Below are 22,921 nucleotides of genomic sequence, written 5' to 3' on the forward strand. Positions count from 1 at the left end.
GTATATATTTTCATGAAGTAAAATATTAGTTTTTGTGTAAAAAAGAAAGTAGATTTTTTTTTGCTAGTTGACCTTTTTCAGAATCGTTCATTTTATGAACTTTTCATCTTTTTAAATTAACATTCTATATGTTTATTTAGTCATTCATTCACTAAATGTTTACTGAGCATTTGCTTTGTGACAAATGCTGTGCTAGTCACAATAGTCTCAAAGACATACAGTTTCTATCCCACTCAGAGCTCTAGTAGGAAAATCACAATCTAATATGGTATATATGAGGTGGAGATATGCAAGGATAGATAAGGGAGGACACGCACAGAGCTTATGGAGGTAGGGAGTTAAAGGATTGACTGAGACAGGACAATGGAAAGCGGTCATGACCTGCAATGGAAAACAGAAAACATGACCTTTGTTTTTTCAGGGCTGTAATATAGTTGATGAAAATACAGTCAAAGATAAGATGATGACTGCTTATTAAAATACATGAACAATCTTGTAGAGACCTCTGTGCTTTTAGTATTCTTGAGTTTAAAATGGAAAAGATTATCTGTTCAGAGTTAGCGACAAGAATTAAAGGAGATAATGAATGGGTAGGTACTTCATAAATCATTAAGTGTCCTGGAAATATTTATATTATTGTCATATTTCTCTGTTTCTGTAATCCTTTGCAATATTAGTATTTCTCTCTTACTGGGTTTATGATGTTGTGTGCATTGGATTCAGGAACTGCATTTCCTACTTGAGGGTGCAGAGCCATAACACACTTAGAAGGCTATCTCTCCCTTTTTTTTTTTTTTTTTTGGTTTGTGAAGAGTTTATTTTGTGACTGTTTATTTCATTCTTATTTATCTATTTATTTTTATTTATTTTTATTGAAGTATAGTTGAGTTAAAGTGAGTCAGTTATACATACATACATTCTTTTTTATATTCTTTTTCATTATGGTTTATCACAGGATATTGAATATAGTTCTCTGTGCTGTACAGTAGGACCTTGTTTATCCATTCTATATATATAACAGTTTGCATCTACTAACCCCAAACTCCAAATCCATCTCTCCCCCACTACCCCTCCCCCTTTCCGTTCTCCCTGGGCAACCACAAGTCTGTTCTCTATGTCTGTAAGTCTATTTCTGTTCATAGATAGGTTCATTTGTGTCATATTTTAGATTCCACATATAAGTGATATCATATGGTATTTGTCTTTCTCTTTTTGACTTACTTCACTTAGTATGATAACCTTTAAGTCCATCCATGTTGCTGCAAATGGCATTATTTCATAGAAGGCTATCTCTTGAACGCTGGCTGAGTGACTAGATGGTTAGAGGCAGATTCCTTTGGTTATCATCCTGAGGAAAAGAGAGAAGTATATTTTTGCCTCATAAAGACTGCCAGTTTTACAGTGGAAAATTTGAAGGAACCTCCAGTAGAAGACTGAAATATATGGATTCTCATAGAGATTGTATCCTGTAGTTAATAACTTAGGTTTGATACATTAGATAGGGAATCATCTACTAAACGCCTGTGACTATTTTCCTGTTTGGTGCCTATTATAACAAATCATTTCAATGTTTTTATTGATACAAGCCTATTTATTACCAGCATGGCATGTTATTTTAAGTAAATGAATTAAGTGAATTTGAAAGATATTTGAGCCCCTTCTTCTCACTTATTTGTACCTACTTTCATATCTTTTCTGTGACTTTTTAATAGAGATTTTTCATTTGTTTAATAATTAGTACAGGGCCCTGAAGTATTTGAGGTCAGGATATGCTAAATTCTTCTAGTGGGTTGCTGATTTTTTTTTTTTAACAAATTTTAGAATAACAATAGCTATTACTTTCATAGTGTTTACATGTCCCCCGTTTTCTTTTATTTATACTGATTATCTTATTTAATTTTTAAGGCAATCCTCAGAGGTAGGAATAGAGCTATTTCCTCATTTTTATAGATGAGGAAACCAAGACATAGAGATTATCTGGCTTCACAGTCAATGCTTTTAACCACTGTACTAAACTGCATCTTTAGATTTCTTTTTTTTTTTAATATTTATTACTTTTTTAAATTGAAGTATAGTTGATTTACAATGTTGTGTGTAGCAAAGTGATTCCGTTTTACATATATATATATTTTTCCAGATTCTTCTATAGGTTATTACAAAATATTGAGTATAGCTCCCTGTGCTATATAGTATGTCCTTGTTGTTTATCTTTAGACTTATTGTTTCAGCTTCCAATATCACTTGTACCTATTAAAAGGTTACCTCATTTGGGAAATACTGCCTTGAATTTGATATTTGTTACCAGTATTCACGCACAAATTTCCTTGAAACACCATAATTAAAAAAAGAATTGCTGATAACATTGAGACATGTAACATCAATCTGTTTTTCCATTTGCCATTGTTTCTTTCTGAAAGATGATAATACATAAACTTTTTTTCATTCCCTTTACAGTTTTGAGAGGAAAATCTAAAATGCCTTGATAATTTACTAGAGGTAACTAAGATTTTGAACTAACAATTGTCTAGGAAACTTTAAACAGCCAAGTATTTGAAAACTGATACTTGAATTACTAAAAATGCTGTAAATTAGTTAAGAGATAAATACATAGGAAATACTTCGATGCATCATTTGCATTTCTTTCCTTCTTCAACTTTTTGCCTAAATAGTAACATGGATCCAGCAACAGATGAAGACCTTGAGTGTGATATGTTGTTAAATTCCACCTGTTTTGAACAGTGCCAGATAACTTGCTGATGTCATGTTATCTGTCCAATGCCAAACTATTTGGAATTTAACGCAAAGTATACTATGCTGCATTTCTTCTACTCCTTCTTCAGATTGGAGAAATGATGCAGTGCAAAGAAAAGACTGTTTGGAAGCCAGGTGGTTCTCCTGCTTATGTAGCTGTATAATCTTGAATGAGTCACTTACCCTTTCTGGGCTTATTTTCTCATTTGTACATATTTGTGTATTACCTTGTAAGAGAATTTATATGATTTACAAGACTAACAGCTAAAAGATAGCTGTAGAAGAGTGCTTCAATTCTCTCTACTCATTCTCAAGGTCTTAATCTTCTAAAACCAGAGTATCAGATAATTTCTCATCTTCATTGATGAAATTTTTTTCCCTTCATGGAAAACAGTGGTACAGAATGGGTAACAATAAATGGAAACTATAATAATCACTATTTTTAGCAAAATATTATAATAAAAATCTCTTATCCATCATGATGGAAGGATAGTATATTGCTTAGTAATGGCTGGGACACAGACCAATATTCAGAGAATTAGAATACATTATATTTTATATTGTTTTTTTGTTTTTGTTTTTGCTGTACGCGGGCCTCTCACTGCTGTGGCCTCTCCCGTTGCGGAGCACGGACGCGCAGGCTCCGGACGCGCAGGCTCAGTGGCCATGGCTCACGGGCCCAGCCGCTCCGCGGCATGTGGGATCTTCCCGGACCGGGGCACGAACCCATGTCCCCTGCATCGGCAGGCGGACTCTCGACCACTGCGCCGCCAGGGAAGCCCAACCCCTATATTTTATATTGTATACATTATACTTTATATTGTATACATTCTAGTTTAATCTTTGGGGATTCAGAAGGCACTTCAAGATTTGGTAGCACCTTTTGGTCATTATGAACATCATTTTTGGGGTAATTAGGTGCATAAAGATACCAGAAAATAGAAATTTGGGTTGATAAGATGCCAGAAATCACCTTTTCTTTGTCCTTTATCTTAATAAGTGTTTTCTTCAGTGCAAAATATTTTATAAAACAGACATATACATATAGGTCTGTATTTTGTGTGTGTGTGTGTAAGAAGAGACTGTTACTATAGATAAGTTTTTTAGAGTCAGAAAGTTTCTCTTTCCCATGTTTTATCCTATAGACTAAACAGTTAGTAGAAATGGAGTCTTGGAGCCCGATACGCAATTTGAAGAAATCCAAAATGTTGAAAAATGGAGCTGAAACCAGATCTAGACTTACTTGCTTTTCCTGAGGTTAGCAATTCTGATCTGATAATGCTTTGTTTCAAATCAGTGAGAAAGGGAAAGATGAAAACAGCAGTTGTAGAACAGTGTGACCATTACACTGTGAAGAGGCAGTCTCTTCCAATAGGACTGGGAACTAGGTTGTCATGGTGCTTAGTCCTTACTGTATTGCCTCTGCTGTTTGTCTCAGAGGTACCAGGTAAGGCCAAGTCCTTGTTTTTCCTTCTATGTTACGACAGGTGGCTTTGTGGTTGAGAAGAGGTCATTCAGAGGTTATAGTTTTGTCCCAAAATGACCTATTGTGATAATCCTGTCTTACTATAGTTTCTCAGTTACTGTTTTTTTCTGTCATAGGTGGTGGTTGTGTTTAGAATTTTAAAATCTGAGATTGTGGTTTCTGGTTTCCAGTGTTAGCTTTCCCATTAATTTAATCTGAAACATAAAATTATTGCTTTATGCCAGTTTCCTTTACCTTTCCAGTATGGATGATAATAACTGTTCTGCCTAACTTCAGAGGTTTCTTATGGGGCTAAAATGATCAAGAATGTGAAAGTGCTTTTAGTGGTTAAAAGAGTTGTACAAATATAGGTAGGATGGTGAATATCCTCTTATCTTCCCTATTTATCTCACTCTCTAAGCTTACCTTTTCTAGCAAATTGTTTTCTGGCACTCCCATGATTACTTGAAAGGACCTAAGAACACATTTTATAGCATCTTATGCTGAATATACAATAAAAACTTCTATTTGGTTTAGGTTTAAGAGTGAGTTTAATGTGATCAGAAAGGGTCGTAGTTAACAGAAAGTAGAAGCAGAGTGAAGGTTATTTGGTTGTAGGTAGGAGGGGAGAAAGTAAGAAGTAGTATTGTTCTAAAGTAGTATGGATAGAATATGGATAACTATTTCTTACTATTTTATAAATGTATTATAAATATAGTATAAAATAAACACAAACACAAGATAAGTTATAGGAGATTATAACTCCCTATTCTGGTCCTAGAAATCTCATTTTCTAAAGGCAGAGTCCCTGAAAAGTTCTTATGGTTCAAGAAGTATATCTATGCTCTTATTTAATTCTCACTGGAAAGAAGGAATTTTCTTTTCCTTACTTCTCAACTATCTCTTTGGTTCTTCAACTACTGGTGAAGCTGAAATAATAAAATTGAGCATCTAACTCTGACCCTTTTAGTATCTCTAAGCCCCAAGGAGGGAGGTGTAAGTTATAATGACATGTGCTCTATTTAGGAAAACTGGTTTTATTTTTCTGAACTTTTTGAAACCAAAGACATTATAAAGCAGATACCTCAAGAAGATTGGGAAGTTTCAAAAGTCAAAACTAGGGCAATACAATTATAAATTATACTAACAATGAGGAAGAAAGTTGGAGGGGTAGTTGGAGGCATCTAATGACCGGGTAGGGTAATTGTTCAGGATTCGTTTTAAAAGGAGTGTTTTTTGTTTTGGGTTTTTTTTTTTGTTGTTGTTGTTTTTGATTAAAAAAGTCAATAACCAAGTATGTATTGAAAAAAAAGAGTTCATGAACCTATGTTCTTTGCCATGAAAATTAAGAAAAAGGGAAAATTGGGTGAAAGTGTTAAGGCAACGAGGAGGATATTTTAAGTAACATGTGCACTGTAAAGGGGTATACCTGTGTGGCTTGTGCCATCACTAATTGACGATCAAGAAAAAACCAGGGGTGTGCAACTTCTATGTTGCTTTCATGGTCTCTGTTGAGGAGAATTATTTTCAAAGTGGAAAGACTAAGACCAGGTAAGGAGGAGATTGGCAAACCAAGAAGAGATTGGTAAGCCAAGAGAGTCACTAAAGTGCCTTAACTAGTTAGGTTTCCATATCAATATCATTATCTCCCATGTCCCCATAGTATTAAAATATCTTGCCAAAGTATGATTAGAGGAGTATTGTGTTGGCCACAAAGTTCGTTCGGGTTTTTTCCATAAAATGTTACAGAAAAACTCGAACGGACTTTGTGGCCAACCCAATAGATGGCATGAATATTGGTGTATAGGAAAAGTCCTAATATACTGGGGACAAATAAACCACTTCATTTTTCAAAAAATTGGCGAGCCTCAGTTTTCCTCATCTTTGTAATGGTAATAGTAATACTGTCTGTTGCAATTTGAGTTCTCCAGAAAGAAGACTCCAAGTTACTTTGGTGTTTAGGAGTTTATTAAGGATCAACAGCTGTGGAAAGGAAGGGGAAAAAGCAGAAATTAGCCTAGAGAGTAGAGCTGTGTTGCAGACCCCGACAGCCTCAGCTGACCCCACCCTGTAGCTTTAGAGCTGAAATGGCCTGTGAGAGTTAACCCAGGAGGGACCAAAATTCCCAGACCTTTATCTTTTGCTTTTGATCTGTAATTGGATAGGTGCCACTCCCAGAAGTACTTGACCTTGGTGAGGCAGCTCTCTGCAACTGGAGCAATTCCTGAAGGATTGATGAGGAATCTGGGCAGCATCTCTTCATGTCCACCCCTTTGCAAAGTTTTAACAAATTTTAGGACTAATACGTATGAAGTACCTGTCACAGGTCTTGATACAAAGTGGATCCTCAATAACGGACCCCTTATTTTTTTATTATTATTATTTGTACTGTCCTATTGAGAATTTTGATTATTTAAGAGAAGACATATATATACATGTAAAATTTATAAAAACTGAAAAGCTGGCAGGGATATTTAATCTTTTGGAAAAACAGAATGTAGTTTCCCAGTACCCTTAATATCTGAATGGGTGAACTAATGGGCAGAAGCTCATGAAATGATACTCAACAGAAATAAAGTCTGCTACTCTTAGATTATTAAAGGAAAGAAAAGAGGAAGAGGTAAAATTATTTGAGAGCACAGAAGAATATTTATATGCAAAAAAGTTCATTACTAAACTAAATGTTAATTACGATAACTAACGGCATTAGTTATAATAGCTCATATCAGAAGTAAATGTCCAACACAGAATAGTTCAATTATGGTGAATCTGTATAGTGGACTATAATGCAACCATAAAAATTGATTTTTGAAACATATAGTATTTTATAGGGAAACATCCATGGTAGAATGTTCATTAATATAGACCTAGAGTATTATTCTAATTGTATAAAAAATGTTTGTGTGCACGTGCATGGAGAAAAGTCTGGGGAAATATATTGACTTATTGATGGGGGTGTTAGATTGCAAGTGACTTGAAATTTTCTTTATATTTTTAACTCATCCCCAAATCTCTATAATAAACATGTAACTTAATAAAATCATTTTTTCACTTGTTTGTTTTTAAGCATCTATAAATGCAGGACTGAAGGGACCTGGTTTAAGAGCTAAAAGAACCAGAAAGTTTTAGATATATATTAGTACTTATTTGGCTTATAAATAGCATGGCTGTCCCCAAGTGCAATTTCAGTCTTTATTAACAAAAATACAGTCCAAAATGAGGAAGGCAGTAGTTCATTTTTGCCCAGTTCTAGGTACTGCACCTTTGGGTGAACTTGAGTTTTTCAAATGAACAACTGTTTTACACCATATATCATATAAAGAATTGATGATTTCTTTTCTGGAGAAGACTTGGGGATGATATTTAAAGTAGTGTCAAATGGAAAAGAAATTCCATATTCCTGTAAAGAAATGATGTAGATCTAGTTTTGATGGAAGAAAGATACAGGGAAACAAATTTTAGTTAGGGAAGACAGTTCTAATAATTAGACAATTCTAATCATTAGATATATTAGTTCTAATAATTAGATATTAGATATGGGGGGGCGAATATCTAATTATTAGAACCCCTACCAAATAATAGCCTGACTTTGGTAGAAGAAAAATATTCCAATATTAAAAATATAACAAATAGGATTTTCAAACTTTCCTACAGAAACCTAGGTTCCTATAAATAAGCCTTAAGAGTTAATATTTACAAGATATTTCAAAAATTAAATACAAATAATTAAACTGTAATTTAAAAATAACATGTTCACTCAGATGTTTCAAATATCAAATTTTAACACTTTGGAAATTGATAACATGTTCCTGATATGCTGCTTAGTTGACTTGTTGCAGACCTCTGAATTGAGTTTTTGCCTGCTTGCTTTTTCTGAGTTCAAAGTCAGTTATTTACCACTTGTATCTGTGTGTCTGTGTGAATCAGGATTTTTATTATTAATGCTGTGTAACCAAAACAGAATAGAGAAATAAACTGGGTACTGAGACTGATATGACTATAATTATCATCTATACCCTCTGATTTCAAATTTTTATAATCATCAAAACAGATTCATCATTTTCAGTGATTGATTTATTTAAACCTAATACTGCCTTTATCTGTTTTATGTATAAGAATCTTACCAGAAATTGTTTGAAAAAGGTATTCCACTGCTTAAAGACATCTTTAAAAGTCTGATATGGAGGATGATCAATTCTAGCTGTAGAACTTATTTTGAATCTGCCTACTTCTCTTTATTTCTCTTGCCTTAGCCTTAGCCACCATCATCTGTCATCCAAACAACTTCAGAAACTTTCTAATTGTTCTCATAATTCCTGAACTTTGGCTCCTGTAATTCATTCTCTACAGTGCAGCTGCAGTGATCTTAAAAAATATAAATCAAATAATAACATATCCCTGCTTAGAACCTGTTCAGTCAGTCTTCTTCCTCTTAATCTCCAACACCATTTCTACCCTTCCATTCCTTTCTAACCTATAAACATACAAAGTTGTTTGCTGACAGGACCTCTCACTTCTTCCTCTGTCTGGAATGCTCTTGATTCCATTCTTCACCTTGGTAGTTCCTCATCCTTCATGTTTCAGTTTAAATATCCCCTCTTTAAGGTAGAGGGTGCAAACTACTCTCCCTTTAATCACTCTGGCTTAGGAGTAGGCACCTGACCCGACCTTTTATTCTTCTCAGCGCATCTGAGACGTTCAGAATTGGAGCAAGGAGAGGAGTATTATTTCATCTAGCAGTGCCCTGCAACACAGTAAGATGTTAGTATTTTTGAAGGAATGTGTGCAGGCTTCTCTTTCAAAGCTAGGAGGAAGATGGGGTGGGGACCTTTTATAAGAGCAAAGATGTCTTTTCTCCACTTAAAACCTAGTGAAAGGTAGACAGTATATTTAGTAGGTTTTGGTTGTTTATAAATACTTCACAAACTTAATAAAACTAGGCTGACAGAGGTTAAATGGCTTGACCAAAGTCATACTGCTATTAAATGACAGTGCTAGACTCAATTCTATTAAATCCTACAATGCTACAATACATACTTTGGCACTAAGGAAAAGAAATATTAGTGCAGATGCAGAAGCTGTAATCACAGCGAGAGCCATTCCTCATCTTATAGAATCTTTCTTTCTGTTCACTTACATTCACCTAATTCCAGCTTTCTGGTAAAAGCCAGATGGAAAAATCGGCTTCGACTTAGCCGAGATAAGGGTGTGTCCCTGCATTTTCTTGACAGATTTCTTGATGTGGTGAGAATAAAACTGCAAACAGGGTAGGTAGATTTTATTCTTATTTTTTTTAACATCTTTATTGAAGTATAATTGCTTTACATTGTTGTGTTAGTTTCTGTATAACAAAGTGAATCAGCTATACATATACATATATCCCCATATCCCCTCCCTCTTGCTGTTCTTTCTTATTAATCTGCTGACTTAGTTAAGGTTGTGTTCACCTTTGAATACCAGAAGATCCCAGCAGTAGCTTAAAGAAGTCGGAGGAGAGTAATTTTCTCACACAAGAAATCCAAAAATGGCAGTCCAGAACTGGTTCAACTGCTTCTCCATTCAGAGTGGGCTGTTTTTTACCTTCCTGTTTCTCACCACAGGGGCAGAGATATAAAAGGGTAAAGGAATACACACATACACATACATGCACACACACCATCTTTGCTAGGTGGCACTTCCAAGAAAGTTTCTCCAGTAATCAGACCTTTTTCCTCTCATTGGCCAGAACTATATCACAAGGCCTCTTGCAGCTAGAAAGTGACTAGGGAGATCAATGAGTAGCATCCATATCCTGTGCTCCCTTCATTTAATGGCTTTTAGCGTGATAGTCCAATTATCTAATAACATAATACTAATGCATTGTACCTTTTAGATTTACATTGGTGCAGAAGCATACAGTGGAATTTAACCAAGTGGCAATGGCTAATTCAGATGGATCCGAAGCTATGTTGAACAGAGTGATGACAAAAGATAATATTGGTGTCGCTGTGGTATTAGAGGTCCACAAAGAACTATTTGGAGCAGGTGAGTGCAGTTTAAAATATTCTTACAAAAAATAAACACCATCTGAAGTGCAGCGAGTCTTGCTGATATTGACTGCGTAGTTATTTTCTTGTCTTTTGAGGAAAGTTAAGGGAAACAGGCTGGAAAATAGCACTAATTGTGTAAAGCGTCATCTATATCTTGGAATATTACTTGCCAGGTAATCTGTAAAAAGAAAAGTCTTTACTATGCCATTAATTCCAAAAGGTTATTTGAAATAAGAATAGTTTTAAGCTGAATTTGGAAATTATGATGATTTGGTTCTCCTTTCAGCCATATTTTTAGCTTCTTGACTGAAATCTTTTGTCTTTAAGGTTAAGTACTTGGCACACTTTCTCTAATTTCTTTGTTATATCTCAGTCATTGTCAGGGTAAGAGCGGCATCTTTTATCTACCTGGTACTTTTGTTTTCCACTTTAGATATTTATAGCTTCCTTCAAAGTAAAAAACTCATTATGTACTTTGCATATCCAGACCTTTTTTTCCCCCTCTCTACTGCCTGCCTTTCAGTATTTCATTGTTTACTTAACTATATTGTAGGTAAGAGCAAGGAGAAGGTGTCAAGACCACATCAGGGCTTTTTTTTTTTTTTACATCTTTATTAGAGTATAATAGCTTTACAATGGTGTGTTAGTTTCTGCTTTATAACAAAGTGAATCAGTTATACCTATACATATGTTCCCATATCTCTTCCCTCTTGCGTCTACCTCCCTCCCACCCTCCCTAACCCACCCCTCCAGGCGGTCACAAAGCACCGAGCTGATCTCCCTGTGCTATGCGGCTGCTTCCCACTAGCTATCTACCTTACGTTTGGTAGTGTATATATGTCCATGATTTTTTTTCTACCTGTAGAAGAAAAGATTTTTGCCTTAAGTACTGATTGAATTATTCAGACCATGCGTATCTGTCAAACCTCCTTTTCTCACTGTTCTTCAGTTTATCCATCATCAAAGACAATCAGTCTTTGATGTGAGATTTTAAATTCCTTCTTCTTTTGTAGCCTCTCCATTTTTACTGACTTTTATGTCCTTTCCAGTCTCATTCTTCTCAAAAGTTTGGTACCTTTTTTTCTGGTAATGCGAACATTGAATTTCTTTTAGTTTTACTCTCCTTTTAATTTGCAGAAGAGTAATTACAAATTATATAGTTAAAACTTTCACATTCTGAAATACCTCTCTCTTATACTCCTGGAAGAGTAATTTAATATTATAGAAGGTGCTTATGGCCTTTTTGAAGGGGCAAGTTTTTAATATTTAGTATAGTGAACATTTAATCTACAGCCAAAAGTGACGCTGTAAAACTCCTAGGGAAAGAAGAGAGCTTAGAGAACGATCAGATTGCTTTAAAAATGACCATTTCTGTCACATATGAAAGATACTTCAGTTATTTGTTTACTCAACATTATTATAGCTTGGTAAGACGGAAACTTTACCAAAATAGTAGGCTAAGAAAATCAGGTCTTTCTGCAGAGTTTATATTTTTAATAGAAAATGTTAAGAGATACTTAGAGAAATTCTATAGAAAAAATAATTTTGTATGTATCTAATATTCCAGCAGTACAAAAGTACATAGAGTAAAACGTGAGAGTCCCTTCATCTTATTCATACCCTCTCGGAGTAACTCTTATTCATTCTTTACACATTACTAACGTATATGTGTATAGTTTTATTTAAATGGCATCGTACCATGCATATTGAGTTTTGAGCCTTAAAAACTTTATGGACACTTTTTTTCTCTGTCAGTACACAGTTTTCACAGTTTGCCCCTTCAGAGGTGCTTATGGCCTCTTTGAAAGGGCAAGTTTTTTAATGTGTTATCCTCATCCACCATGTTAATATTTATTTTGACAGAATTATAAAACAGTATTTTAGGGGAAAAAATAACCTTAGAGATTTTGTAGTTGAATCCCTCATTGTCCAAATGAGGTATTCAACTGAACACCAGCATGGCTAAGTGATTAGAAATAAAGGTTAGTAATTAGTAATAAAGCCAAGTCTGAAACCCATGTCCAGACTTTGAGAGCACACTACTCCCTAATTCTTAATTTTTAAATTACTTCTTTTGGGTGTGTGGTATGAATTTGTTTTGGTAGCAGATTCATAGCAAATTCACTGCCTTACTTTATTTTGTATAGGTTAATATAATGTTACTGCCTCTTACTGCTGACCCTGTCACTGGTGTGCTCAGGAAATGCAAGGTGAATACGTACTGGGCAGTAGGAAGAACTTAAATTAAGGTTTAGGTGATTCAAGTAACTGAAAACCTACCTCACTAGGTTATTGTGGTGTTTAAATGACAGAGATATTTAAGCTGCTTGTTCACACTAAGCTCAGCAAATCAAGGTACTCTAACTAATTGTTGGTTACATCACAGTATAGTTCCTAACTTGGGTAGAGAGCAGGAGTTGGCAGACTTTTTCTGTAAAGGGCCAGGTTGTTAATAGTTTAGGCTCTGAGGGCCACATATGGCCTCTGTCACAATCTTCTAAAAAATGTTTGGTAGAATCTTTAAAAATGTAAAACCAGCCTTAGCTCATGCAGGTTGTACAAAAACAGGTGGTTGGCCAGACTTAGCCCATGGGCTGCAGTTTGTCGACCCCCATGTTGGGATTACCAGAATCTCAGCACTTTAGCTTCTAAGAACTACTTTATGAGATAAAGGGGGAAATATAAATGAATGGAAAAGAATAAAGAAGTGGTTATGGGTTTGGGGGAGAAAACCTTAAGATACTGCTTTTTTGATACATAAAGTATAATCTTAACCTTTGTTTCCCTAATGCTTAAATTTAGGTATGAAGCCTATTCATGCTGCAGACAAACAGCTGCTTATAGTGGCAAATGCCCACATGCATTGGGACCCAGAGTATTCTGATGTGAAACTCATTCAGACCATGATGTTTGTCTCAGAGGTTAAAAACATTCTGGAGAAAGCCTCAAGTAGGCCTGGCAGCCCAACTGCAGATCCTAATTCCATCCCGCTGGTGCTATGTGCAGATCTTAACTCATTGCCAGATTCAGGTATTTATAACGTCATTTCCTCTTCGCTTTCAGTTTTGTTTTTACTTCTAGGTGAAAGGTCAGTTAGCTCTTAACTTTTGAGTAGAGACTTTCTCTTCTAAATTAGAGAGTGTATCAGTAAGAATCCCAGGAATGGGACATGGAGTAATTGAGGAGAATTTATTTAGTTAAGCTGTTTCCAAAGATGTGTGCAGGGTTAGGGACACAAAACAATGAGTGATGCAGTACGCTGTTACTAGGGGAGATAGGGACCCTTCACCACCTGTACACCTAAGGGGGAAAAGTGGTGGGAGCTGTTATCAGAACTTGGAAGAAATAGTTACGAGGAGAGGGCCATGTAATGGGAGTGATGGATTTGAATTGGGATGCGATCAATCCCTTGCAAACTGACAAGCCAGGGGAATGTATATCCCTGCCTCACTCTGCTACTGTCCTCTGATCTCTCGCCACTGCTGTCCATTGACCAAATCCAACTAGAAGCTAGAGCGGGGAGGGGTTTGCAGTTGATGCAAGTAAAGGTCAGCCTCCTGCCGTACAGAATGCAGTGGAGAAGGGTGACCTGAAGAAGCAACCAGAAAATATTCAGCACAGGTAGCTATCTAGTTTAATAATGTTGGCAACCTTTAAGTGAATTCATTAAATGATGCTTGAATTCTGATATTAGGTGCAGAAGAGTAATCAAAATTATCTTAGGATTTCACATTACTTCTTGAGCTCCACTTAACTACTTTATGTCCTAACTTAAATTATTTTCGATCTTTGTAAAAAAATCAGTTCTGCACTTAGATATTAAAATTCAAATGTAAAACATTATAGTATCACAGTTTTGCTACTACTGAGGCATATTCTAAATTTTGTATATTTTCAGTAAGCTACTTTAAATTGTTTAAAATAACCACTCAAGAATAAATATAACATAACCCAAATGCCTACAACTGTAATATTAATAAAAGTCTCAAATCTAGAAAACACCTTTGCTTTTTCTCCTTAGCAAATAAATGTCGAAATCGTCCTTTCACAAGTGTTTGTATTCAGCCCCCAGGCTCATTGACACCTTAACCATGTCCTCCTTTTTTAATCCTTTTCTTTTCTTGAGTAAAGTGCTCTCAAGCACAGGTTTCCCCCATCTCATTTGATTTGGTTATAAGCCAATGAGCTATCATTTGGCATCACAGCATGCGGAGTTGACTCAAGCCAGACTGTCAGGGCTGGATCCTGGTTCTGCCACTTAGGAGCTATGCAATCTATGGCTAAGTTCCTCATTTTTAAATAAAGGGGTAATCATTTTATCCACGTCATAGAGTTGTTTGTAAGGTTTAAGTGTGTAAGGCTCTTACAACAGTGCCTGGCATGTAGTAACTGCTAGATAAATGATAGCTCCTTTTCAGCTCTTCACAATACTGATGTTGTGCTCATCATTTATTCATTATATATGTTGCTGTCATTCCTGATCACAAATAGAAAGAGATGACTGACAAACTTTAGTAATCATCATCGTCATAAGAAGGGTTGTGGTACTTTTTTCATGTTTACTTATTCAGTGGAAGTGGTGAGCTTTTTCTGAATGCCTCTGCTCTCTTCAGCTTTTTAGACACATCTAATATCTTTGACCAAGTGGTATACCTCCAGCGTATAATGTACTGTTTAGTGTCACTGCAGCTCAAAACAAAGAATGATGTGGCCTAGCTGAAGCTAGACATTGCAGTGTTGAAGATGCAAAATCTATTTTTATTGTCAATGATTTAAAATTTTTTATTATGTATGCTATATTTTACATATTCCAGAAGTTGTTGATGGACTGCATAGAATGTTGAAATGCTAAAGAGATAGTGCTTTGCAATAACATTCTAAGAATACTTAGGGTCAAGACCCTTCTGGTGAATGCCATCCTAGACCCTGGGAATCATCTTCAGCTTGAAGAACCATTAAGAAAACTGAAGATGTTTCTGGGTGATCAGGACATTTTGCTCTGGAGTAGGCAAATACACCTCAGTTTGATGGAACCATATGAAGTTGCTGATACTTGATTTTTTTTAAGCATCAACAACAAAAAGGCAGTTTCATATGTAAAAGTAAATATTCAGTATAATAAAACCACTCTGAACTTGGTGCATGCACCTGGCAACAGATTTTGGCCAATGAAGTCTTCTGTAAGGTCTAAGTGCTAAATGGCAGTGTTTCTTCCTTCTGTATCCTACTAGGTGTCGTGGAATATTTAAGCAATGGAGGAGTAGCTGACAACCATAAAGACTTCAAGGAACTAAGGTACAATGAGTGTCTTATGAACTTCAGCTGCAATGGAAAGAATGGAAGCTCAGAAGGGAGAATCACACATGGCTTCCAACTGAAGAGCGCCTATGAAAATAACTTGATGCCTTACACCAATTACACCTTTGATTTCAAAGTAAGTGACAGCCTCTGGGTTGGCATAGAAATTATGTCAAATGCAAACATGTGACAAGAAAGATATGTGTTATTTATGCTTAACAGTGTAATCTTCAGGATTTTTTACATTCTCAAAATGTCTTGGCTAAGTGTGCACGTAATGTAAGGAGGTTTCTTAGGTTTTGTGGTGGTTATTGTTGACTTGAGAATCCTCTTTGAACCCTTATTTGTTCAAATTTCAAATAACCATGATAATAGCAAAAAATTCCGAAATACTTTACTATGTGTGTGCCAGGCACTGTTCAAAGGCACTTTATATTTATTAACATAGTTAATCTTCACTTGTCCATACCATCCCTGACTTTCAGTAAGGATCCAAATAATAAGCAACCTGATATAGCTACATTCATCTTGAATGAATTTGTAGAGTATTCCCTCAAAATTTTCTTAGTACTTTCCATTGATATCTTATTTATCTTTAAATTTTCCAGGTTTCTTGGTGAGATGGGCTAGAGAAAGTTGTGCTTAGGGTCTATTTTATATCCATGTTGTCATACTAATCAATGCCCAGACAGTAGACCATTCCAGCTTAGTAAAAGGACAAGAAAGATTTTCTTTTTTTCGCAAAATAAGAAAAAAAAAAATTAGAGGGCCAGTTGTACAAAACCAGTTGTTCTTTTGAAACATTGTTGGTAGTGATTTTCTGTAGTCAGTCCCTTTCCCTTTGCCAGTTTTCTAATCACTCTGCCTGTAGCTCTTCTGTTGTACCTTTGTTTGACTTTCTGGCATTTCAGGCATCTATCCTAAAGTCTTATACTATGCTGAAAAAATGTAGATGTTAGAAAGTGGTTAGGAGTAAGAATCCTAGATGGGGAATTTAATAAAATACCAAAGGAAATTTATGAATTGGGCTCTTACACATCTCCGATAACCTTTTTCCATTTTCAGTGCTTGTTAGCCCCTTTCCAAGAAACAGATAGTAGGAAGAAGAAAGGAAATTTGTGTGCTTATGTTATTGGTCAGTTTTTGTAATCAAGAAGTGGAAAAGAATTGTTTAGAAGTTGAATCTAATTTTAGTATTTTTGCTGTTAGAGTAGAAAATACTATTCAGAGATAATTGATTTTGTTCAGATCACTCATATGCAGTAATGTGCTGGTACATATTTAATAATCAGCTTTCTGAGAAAAAAAGAAGCCCATATTTGTAGTGTTTGCTGATTTCTGTGGTACGTGTACTCCCATTGTAGTAGATTTCAAGCTCCCAACGTCATACCATTGAACACAGAGTCGGGATGAAGTGCTAAGAAAGCAAGTACTAGCTGACTCTATCATACCATGGCTTCTTGTGTAAGCTTAAAGGAAAACCTCGGGACTTAATGATACACAGATTACTGTAGGTTAAATCCTATACAGTGGTATATAATACAGCTCTGCCAGCACAGCACAACCCAGAAAACCTAAAATAAAGTTCCTTAAAATAAGTGTTCAGTAATTCTACAACTCTTATTGTTCTTTTGGTTTGTGTATAGGTAAAAAGACCAAATCATTTCTACCTTAACTAGGCTTTTATAAAGGTTACTTTTACCTTATCCACAAAGTAAAAATTAGGGAAATAATGTTTAGAATATTAATCTAAGCCATCTTCCTCGACGATCTGAGTTGTTTTCAAGTCTTTTGTTGATGTTTCTTCAAAAGAACTTACATGTATTAATAAGTGAATAAAAGAATCTTATTGAAGCATTTATGTTGTCTAAAGAAGTACAGTTAAAGAACCAAAAGTGCATGGTTCAGAGAGTGTTTGATGTTAGCATATGTAGGATAGGATGAGAAATGGCAGAACTATAAATCCGCACGAGAGAGGCATGAATGGGGAGGATAAATAACGCTGGCTGGCTGGGTGGATGGATGGGAGGGTGGAATAGGATGGAAAAGAAGGATGATCAGAGAACAAACTAAGGGCATACCTGACTAGAGAGAATTAAGCTTTTGGTCCAAGTAGCAGACAATAAACTTTTCAATTTCTTACAAAGCATTTTATGTAATTAGTGCTGTGCCAATATTGAAGGCAGCTGGTAAAAAAGGGTAGGTAACATCAAATGTAAAAATGTCATGTGATTAGCATTAAATAAAGATCGAAGTATAGTATTCTGCCATTGCATCAATGGAGTACTGTTAAACTTTGTTTACTTGGCTTAGCATTTTTTACTTACTTGGTTCTCAAATAAATTAGAAATGTAGAAACGTGGTATTTAGAACTCAGAGTCATTTAATCTAGAACTGATTTGGAATGACTTGAAGGGTAAGCAGTTAGGAGAATTACTTGTAGACAAGGTTTCTTAGTGAGTTTAGGTTGCCATAACAGAATACCATAAACTGTGGCTTATAAAACAACAGAAATTTATTTCTCACAGTTCTGGAGGCTTGAAGCGTAAGATCAGGTGCCAGCATGGTCACATTCTAATGAGGGTCCTCTTTTGGGTTGCAGACAGCTGTTTTCTCATTGCATCCTCACATGAGAGCTCTCTGGGGTTTCTTTTTATAGAGCACTAATCCCATTCATGAGGGTTCCATCTTTATGACCTAATCACCTGCCAAAAGCCCCAGCCTCTTATACCATCAGGTTAGGGGTTAGGATTTCAACATAGAAATTTGGGGGGAACACAAACATTCAGTTCGTAACATCAGATAAGTTGAATAAACAGCCTAATTCAAACTTGCCGCTGCTTTCACCATCACCTGCCCCCCCCCTCCTGTCCCGCGCCAATCTAAGGGTGTGTCTGAACCATTTAATGAGAAAAGGAAGGACAGTTTTCCTATTACGTCAAGTAGTAAATCTTTCTGTTACACATTGTGAAATTTATAGTGTATAATTTTCTCACATTCTTTTACAAAACAAAACTTAGCATAATGTTACCTCAAACTATTTTCATTGTTTTTACTTTTTTCTCATATACACTTCTATAGACTTACCTATAGACTTTACTAATATAAAGACTTTTCCCACCTTTTCATGATCTTTTAAAAAAAGAAACAGTTTGAATCAGAAAAGGTTAAGAATCGTTAGTCTATAACCTTCTTTGTGAATATGATACAGTGTACAAGGTGTATATATGTATAAATACTTGGGCGAGTTCAGACATGAACTTGCTAAGGATTTTGATTAGAGCTTTTACTCTGGATGTTTCAAAACAAGAAAACAAGTTACAAGTGATATCTCCAGTTCTTACTTTCTGGAATGTTTAACATCGTTATTGGGGCCTATGTTTGCAAAGGATTCTCTAACTCTAGTAGCTAATGTGAATAATGCTACTTTATAATAAAGTGATAAGTTATAAGAGGTTTTATTCAACATAACTAATTGAAAATGTTTTGTTTGTGTTTTGTTTAAAACACAAATGTTTTAAATGTGTTTGCTGAAGCAAAGGGTGGTCTCATAAAAGAAAGTAAAACCACTGAAACTCTTGTCAACCCTTTTCCTAAAATGTCACTGCAAAACTAGGCATTAGCCAAAATGAAGGGACAAAAATACATTGTATTAATATTTCTTGACTATTTGGATTTGGAGCATTAATGGCAGAAGGTACTCCCCTGGATTCACGTAGGTTCCTTAATCTGTGGTAAAGTAAGGTTAAAGTATCTAATGTTGAATAAGGCCCTCTCCCTCAAAAGGACTGTTTTGTTGTTTTGGTCTTGGTCACGTCAAAATCAGCCAACTAAGGTAATTGTTTCTGAAATTTCACAGTATAATTTTTTTCATTGAATTCTTTTTTTTTTCTTTTAATAAAGTAGCCCATTTTACTGTGATACCATTTAAAAATATTAGCTAGAACTCACTGTGTATAGTATTTATGAATAGGTATTTCCAGGTGTGGAACTCTTTCTTCATACTTGGGCTCAGTCTCTCTTGATGTGGGAAGGAAGAAATCTGACTTCACACTCTTGCATACATAGCCTGGGGCAAAAAAAGCACACTAGTTTTGAAACTTACTGATCAGATAAACCGAATCATCTAGCTCTGAGAGATACAACTGAATACATAGATAGGTCTTTACTGAATGTTTTTTGCTGAGGTACTGTTGTGCAGCAAGGAATCCAGAATTTATAGTACACCAGGATTTGTGAAAGTGAATATTCTAAACTTAAGAACAGATTAGAATGATTAAATGTGTGCAGTATTTTGTATATATGTATAAAATTTGGGAAAGCTGAACTAGGATTAGCAAATCTGAAAACATGCATGCTTTACAGTGGCTTCATTCAGATGTGTTTGATTGATGTACAAATAACTGAATATCATACCAGTTATCATTACAAGAATTATTCTTGTCATAACTTTTCATTAACTTTGTATATGTTTGTATAAATATTCTGATTTTCTGTTTATTGTAACAGAGTCAGTGCAGTTTCCATATTGTTTATACTGATAAATTAGATTTCACTGACCCAAGCAAGCCAGTTCTAAAGATGCCTAGACATGATTTGGTGTGCTTAGCTTCTCAGTTTGCTTACCACTTATGCACATGTGCAAGGCTTTATGATTCCACTAGGGTACTGTGTTTCCCTGTCCAGCCACCTTTATTTCATGTAATACCCATTCAAGATTTGAGCTCTCTTTGACCCATTGTGAAGACAGCAGGTGTACCAGAAATACAGGTTACTCAGGTATTTGGCTTTTACAAATTATGAATTGTTCTTATATATATCTTAAGTTTTTCTTTTATCTAAGCATATATTTTTCTTTTTTTCCCAACTCCCAATCTCTTTTCAGGGCGTGATTGACTACATTTTCTATTCCAAGACTCATATGAACGTGCTTGGTGTCCTGGGGCCTTTAGATCCTCAATGGCTGGTTGAGAACAACATCACTGGGTGTCCACACCCTCACATCCCTTCAGACCACTTCTCACTGTTAACACAACTTGAACTCCACCCTCCACTCCTGCCTCTTGTCAATGGGGTTCACTTGCCTAATCGGAGGTAGTGGAGTACTGCCCCGCAAAGACGGGGGTCTGTTACCATGGACCTGTACAGTTGTAAATCAAAGTATGTAGGAGTGAAGTATGGCCATCCTTAAGCTGCTTCTTCAGGTTCCTTTCATTATGTGTTTGCTATAAGATTTTGTACAATTTTGTGCATATTGGTATCATTTGGCACTAGGGCTGGAACCAAAGTATTATCACTCTCTTTCCAAATTTTTAATTTAACATGTTTTTAAGTGGGACCTTCTTCATATTAGATTAGGAGTCAGCATTCATAATTGATAAATCACCAGTTCAAGGCCCAACAACAGGGTATTTGTTTTTCCAGAACAAATACTTTTGAATGGTTTCAAGTGAGCCAACCATTTTTCATTTTTGTGAAAGGCAGTTTTTAAAAACTATAAATAAAAGATTTTAAACTGAATGATGGCATGCCTTGCAGGAAACGGCCTTGAATTTCTGTTTTCCATGATAACAAACTGATTTTTGGCTCCCCAGTCATTTGCACATTAACAAAGCACTTAAATTTGCTAGGTCTGTACGTAAACTAGCCGTAATGAGAAAAACTGAGAAATGAAAGGTGATTGCACAACATGGTTTCAAAATCAAGCATTTAACAGCACACAACAATTTGTTGGGGAAGTGCTGGTTGGTTTTTTTTTATTTGTTTTGTTTTTTGAGGAATCATTCTGTATTTTGTTCCCCTATTAGTTATAACCTTACTAGAAGTGTTAATTCTAAGTCTGTCTGTTCAGTTTCTTTATAGGAAAACAACGGGTAATTGCTACTGCCACACATCTTGAAAATAGAATTTGGTCTATTTAGGATGCCCACAAAATTAGTGTCCAGTATTTTTTATTGTTTCCATCCACCCTTTTCTGCCTGGTTGTGCTGGAAAAAACAGATATTATATGATCTGTATCATTTTTGCTGTTATGGTCAAATGTTTAAAAAATAACTACTGAATGAAAAGGCCCTGATCAAAGTTTTAGAAGAAGAAAGCTACAAATATTCCATGTGTTTCCCAGAGTAGGTCAAGTGGCTGTTGGTTTTGGCTTTTTGAGGTGACAGTGGAAAGGATTTGGGAGAGAGAACAGGGAGTAGTTGAAAACCTTGGATCATTTTTCCTGACTCTAGTTGCCAAATGGCCATTATATGCTTTTAATCTTTGTTTCCGTTGTCTGTCAGGGTTGAATTAAGAAGCTACTGGTTTATTCCCAACTGTTGATGCTCTTTAGATATGTTAGAATCCTTTTTTCGCCCAGGAGGGGCCAGTTGAAAATCTGTGACTCAAGAGGCAGTGGTTGAAATACCATTTAATGGGGGAAAAATTGGTTGGCTACTTGATGTTAATTACGGCACAGTAACAGGAAAAGGTTGTGTCTGTGTTTTTAAGTTTTTCTTTATTCTGCTTTTTTGCTGCTATAAGAGTTTTCTGAAATTTATATTTTAAACTTTTCATGCACTTTACTGTTTCTAGTCTCAAAATGTGATATTTTTAATAAACAAGAAACTTTCCATTATGTGAATGAAATTTTAAAAGAAAATAGCCTATATTTGTGTTTCACTAATATATAAAGTACAGGTCAAATTTAAATTATTTAATTAGTTTTAAATATATACAATTTGTCTCCTCTTTCAAACCTGACATCTTAGGCTGTTTTATTAGTCTTAAATGATGCATTTCCTGTGGTCATTTTATACTGATTTCTTCCATAGTAAATTAATCAGGCTACATAATATGATATTTCCCCTGAAGGGTAATTTTAGTGCGACGAGGGAGGTGGGTTGATGTAATGTCATATATGGGATTGCATCAGAAGGGTTCTGTAAAGCCTAAACTCCCTTTTAAAAGTGCCTAGTGATAGAGGCGTTGTTTGTCATCTATTATAATTGGAATGTCATTGTAGTTGAGTGAAGTTTGATGTAAATAAAATATTCTTTTAAAAATGTCAAGATATCAGAATAAACAAAATAAACAAAGAAACAACCCTTAAGATGACAGATTTTCCTCAATGTGCAGGTATCCCTTCTTATATACCTCAAGCATTCAACATCTAGCCATGCAAATTGATTACATAGTACTGGAAAGTAGAATAGCATGAAAAACTTAATTTTGTGGACATTACCTTTTTTTGTAATCAGCTACTGTATGTTTTATTTTAAATCTTTTGTTTTGGGTGGGTTTTCTGCTCTGGAGGTATATGCACTAACAAAACATTTTCCTCCTTTCATCTACGCATGTTAATTAGCAATGTGAGCAATATTTCTTACCATACTTC

The 22,921-nt window shown here is 35.3% G+C and overlaps 1 protein-coding gene across 4 annotated transcripts in view; it reads left to right on the forward strand.

Annotated features, from left to right (window-relative positions):
• Positions 1 to 22,186, forward strand: part of CNOT6L (CCR4-NOT transcription complex subunit 6 like) — a 111,723-nt gene extending 89,537 nt beyond the window's left edge. For 3 of the 4 annotated variants that reach the window (XM_065877591.1, XM_065877593.1, XM_065877590.1), the window contains 4 exons: positions 10,089 to 10,240; positions 13,048 to 13,275; positions 15,477 to 15,679; positions 20,429 to 22,186. In XM_065877591.1, the coding sequence (XP_065733663.1) occupies positions 10,089 to 10,240; positions 13,048 to 13,275; positions 15,477 to 15,679; positions 20,429 to 20,641 (796 nt within the window). In that variant the 3' untranslated portion in view covers positions 20,642 to 22,186. Of the gene's footprint in view, positions 1 to 10,088; positions 10,250 to 13,047; positions 13,276 to 15,476; positions 15,680 to 20,428 lie in introns of all 4 variants that reach the window. The other variant, XM_065877592.1, reaches the window with a different exon arrangement.
• The last annotated feature ends 735 nt before the right edge of the window (positions 22,187 to 22,921 follow it).

This window comes from Phocoena phocoena, chromosome 5 (genome assembly GCF_963924675.1).
Source record: "Phocoena phocoena chromosome 5, mPhoPho1.1, whole genome shotgun sequence".
NCBI classification, from domain to species: domain Eukaryota; kingdom Metazoa; phylum Chordata; class Mammalia; order Artiodactyla; family Phocoenidae; genus Phocoena; species Phocoena phocoena.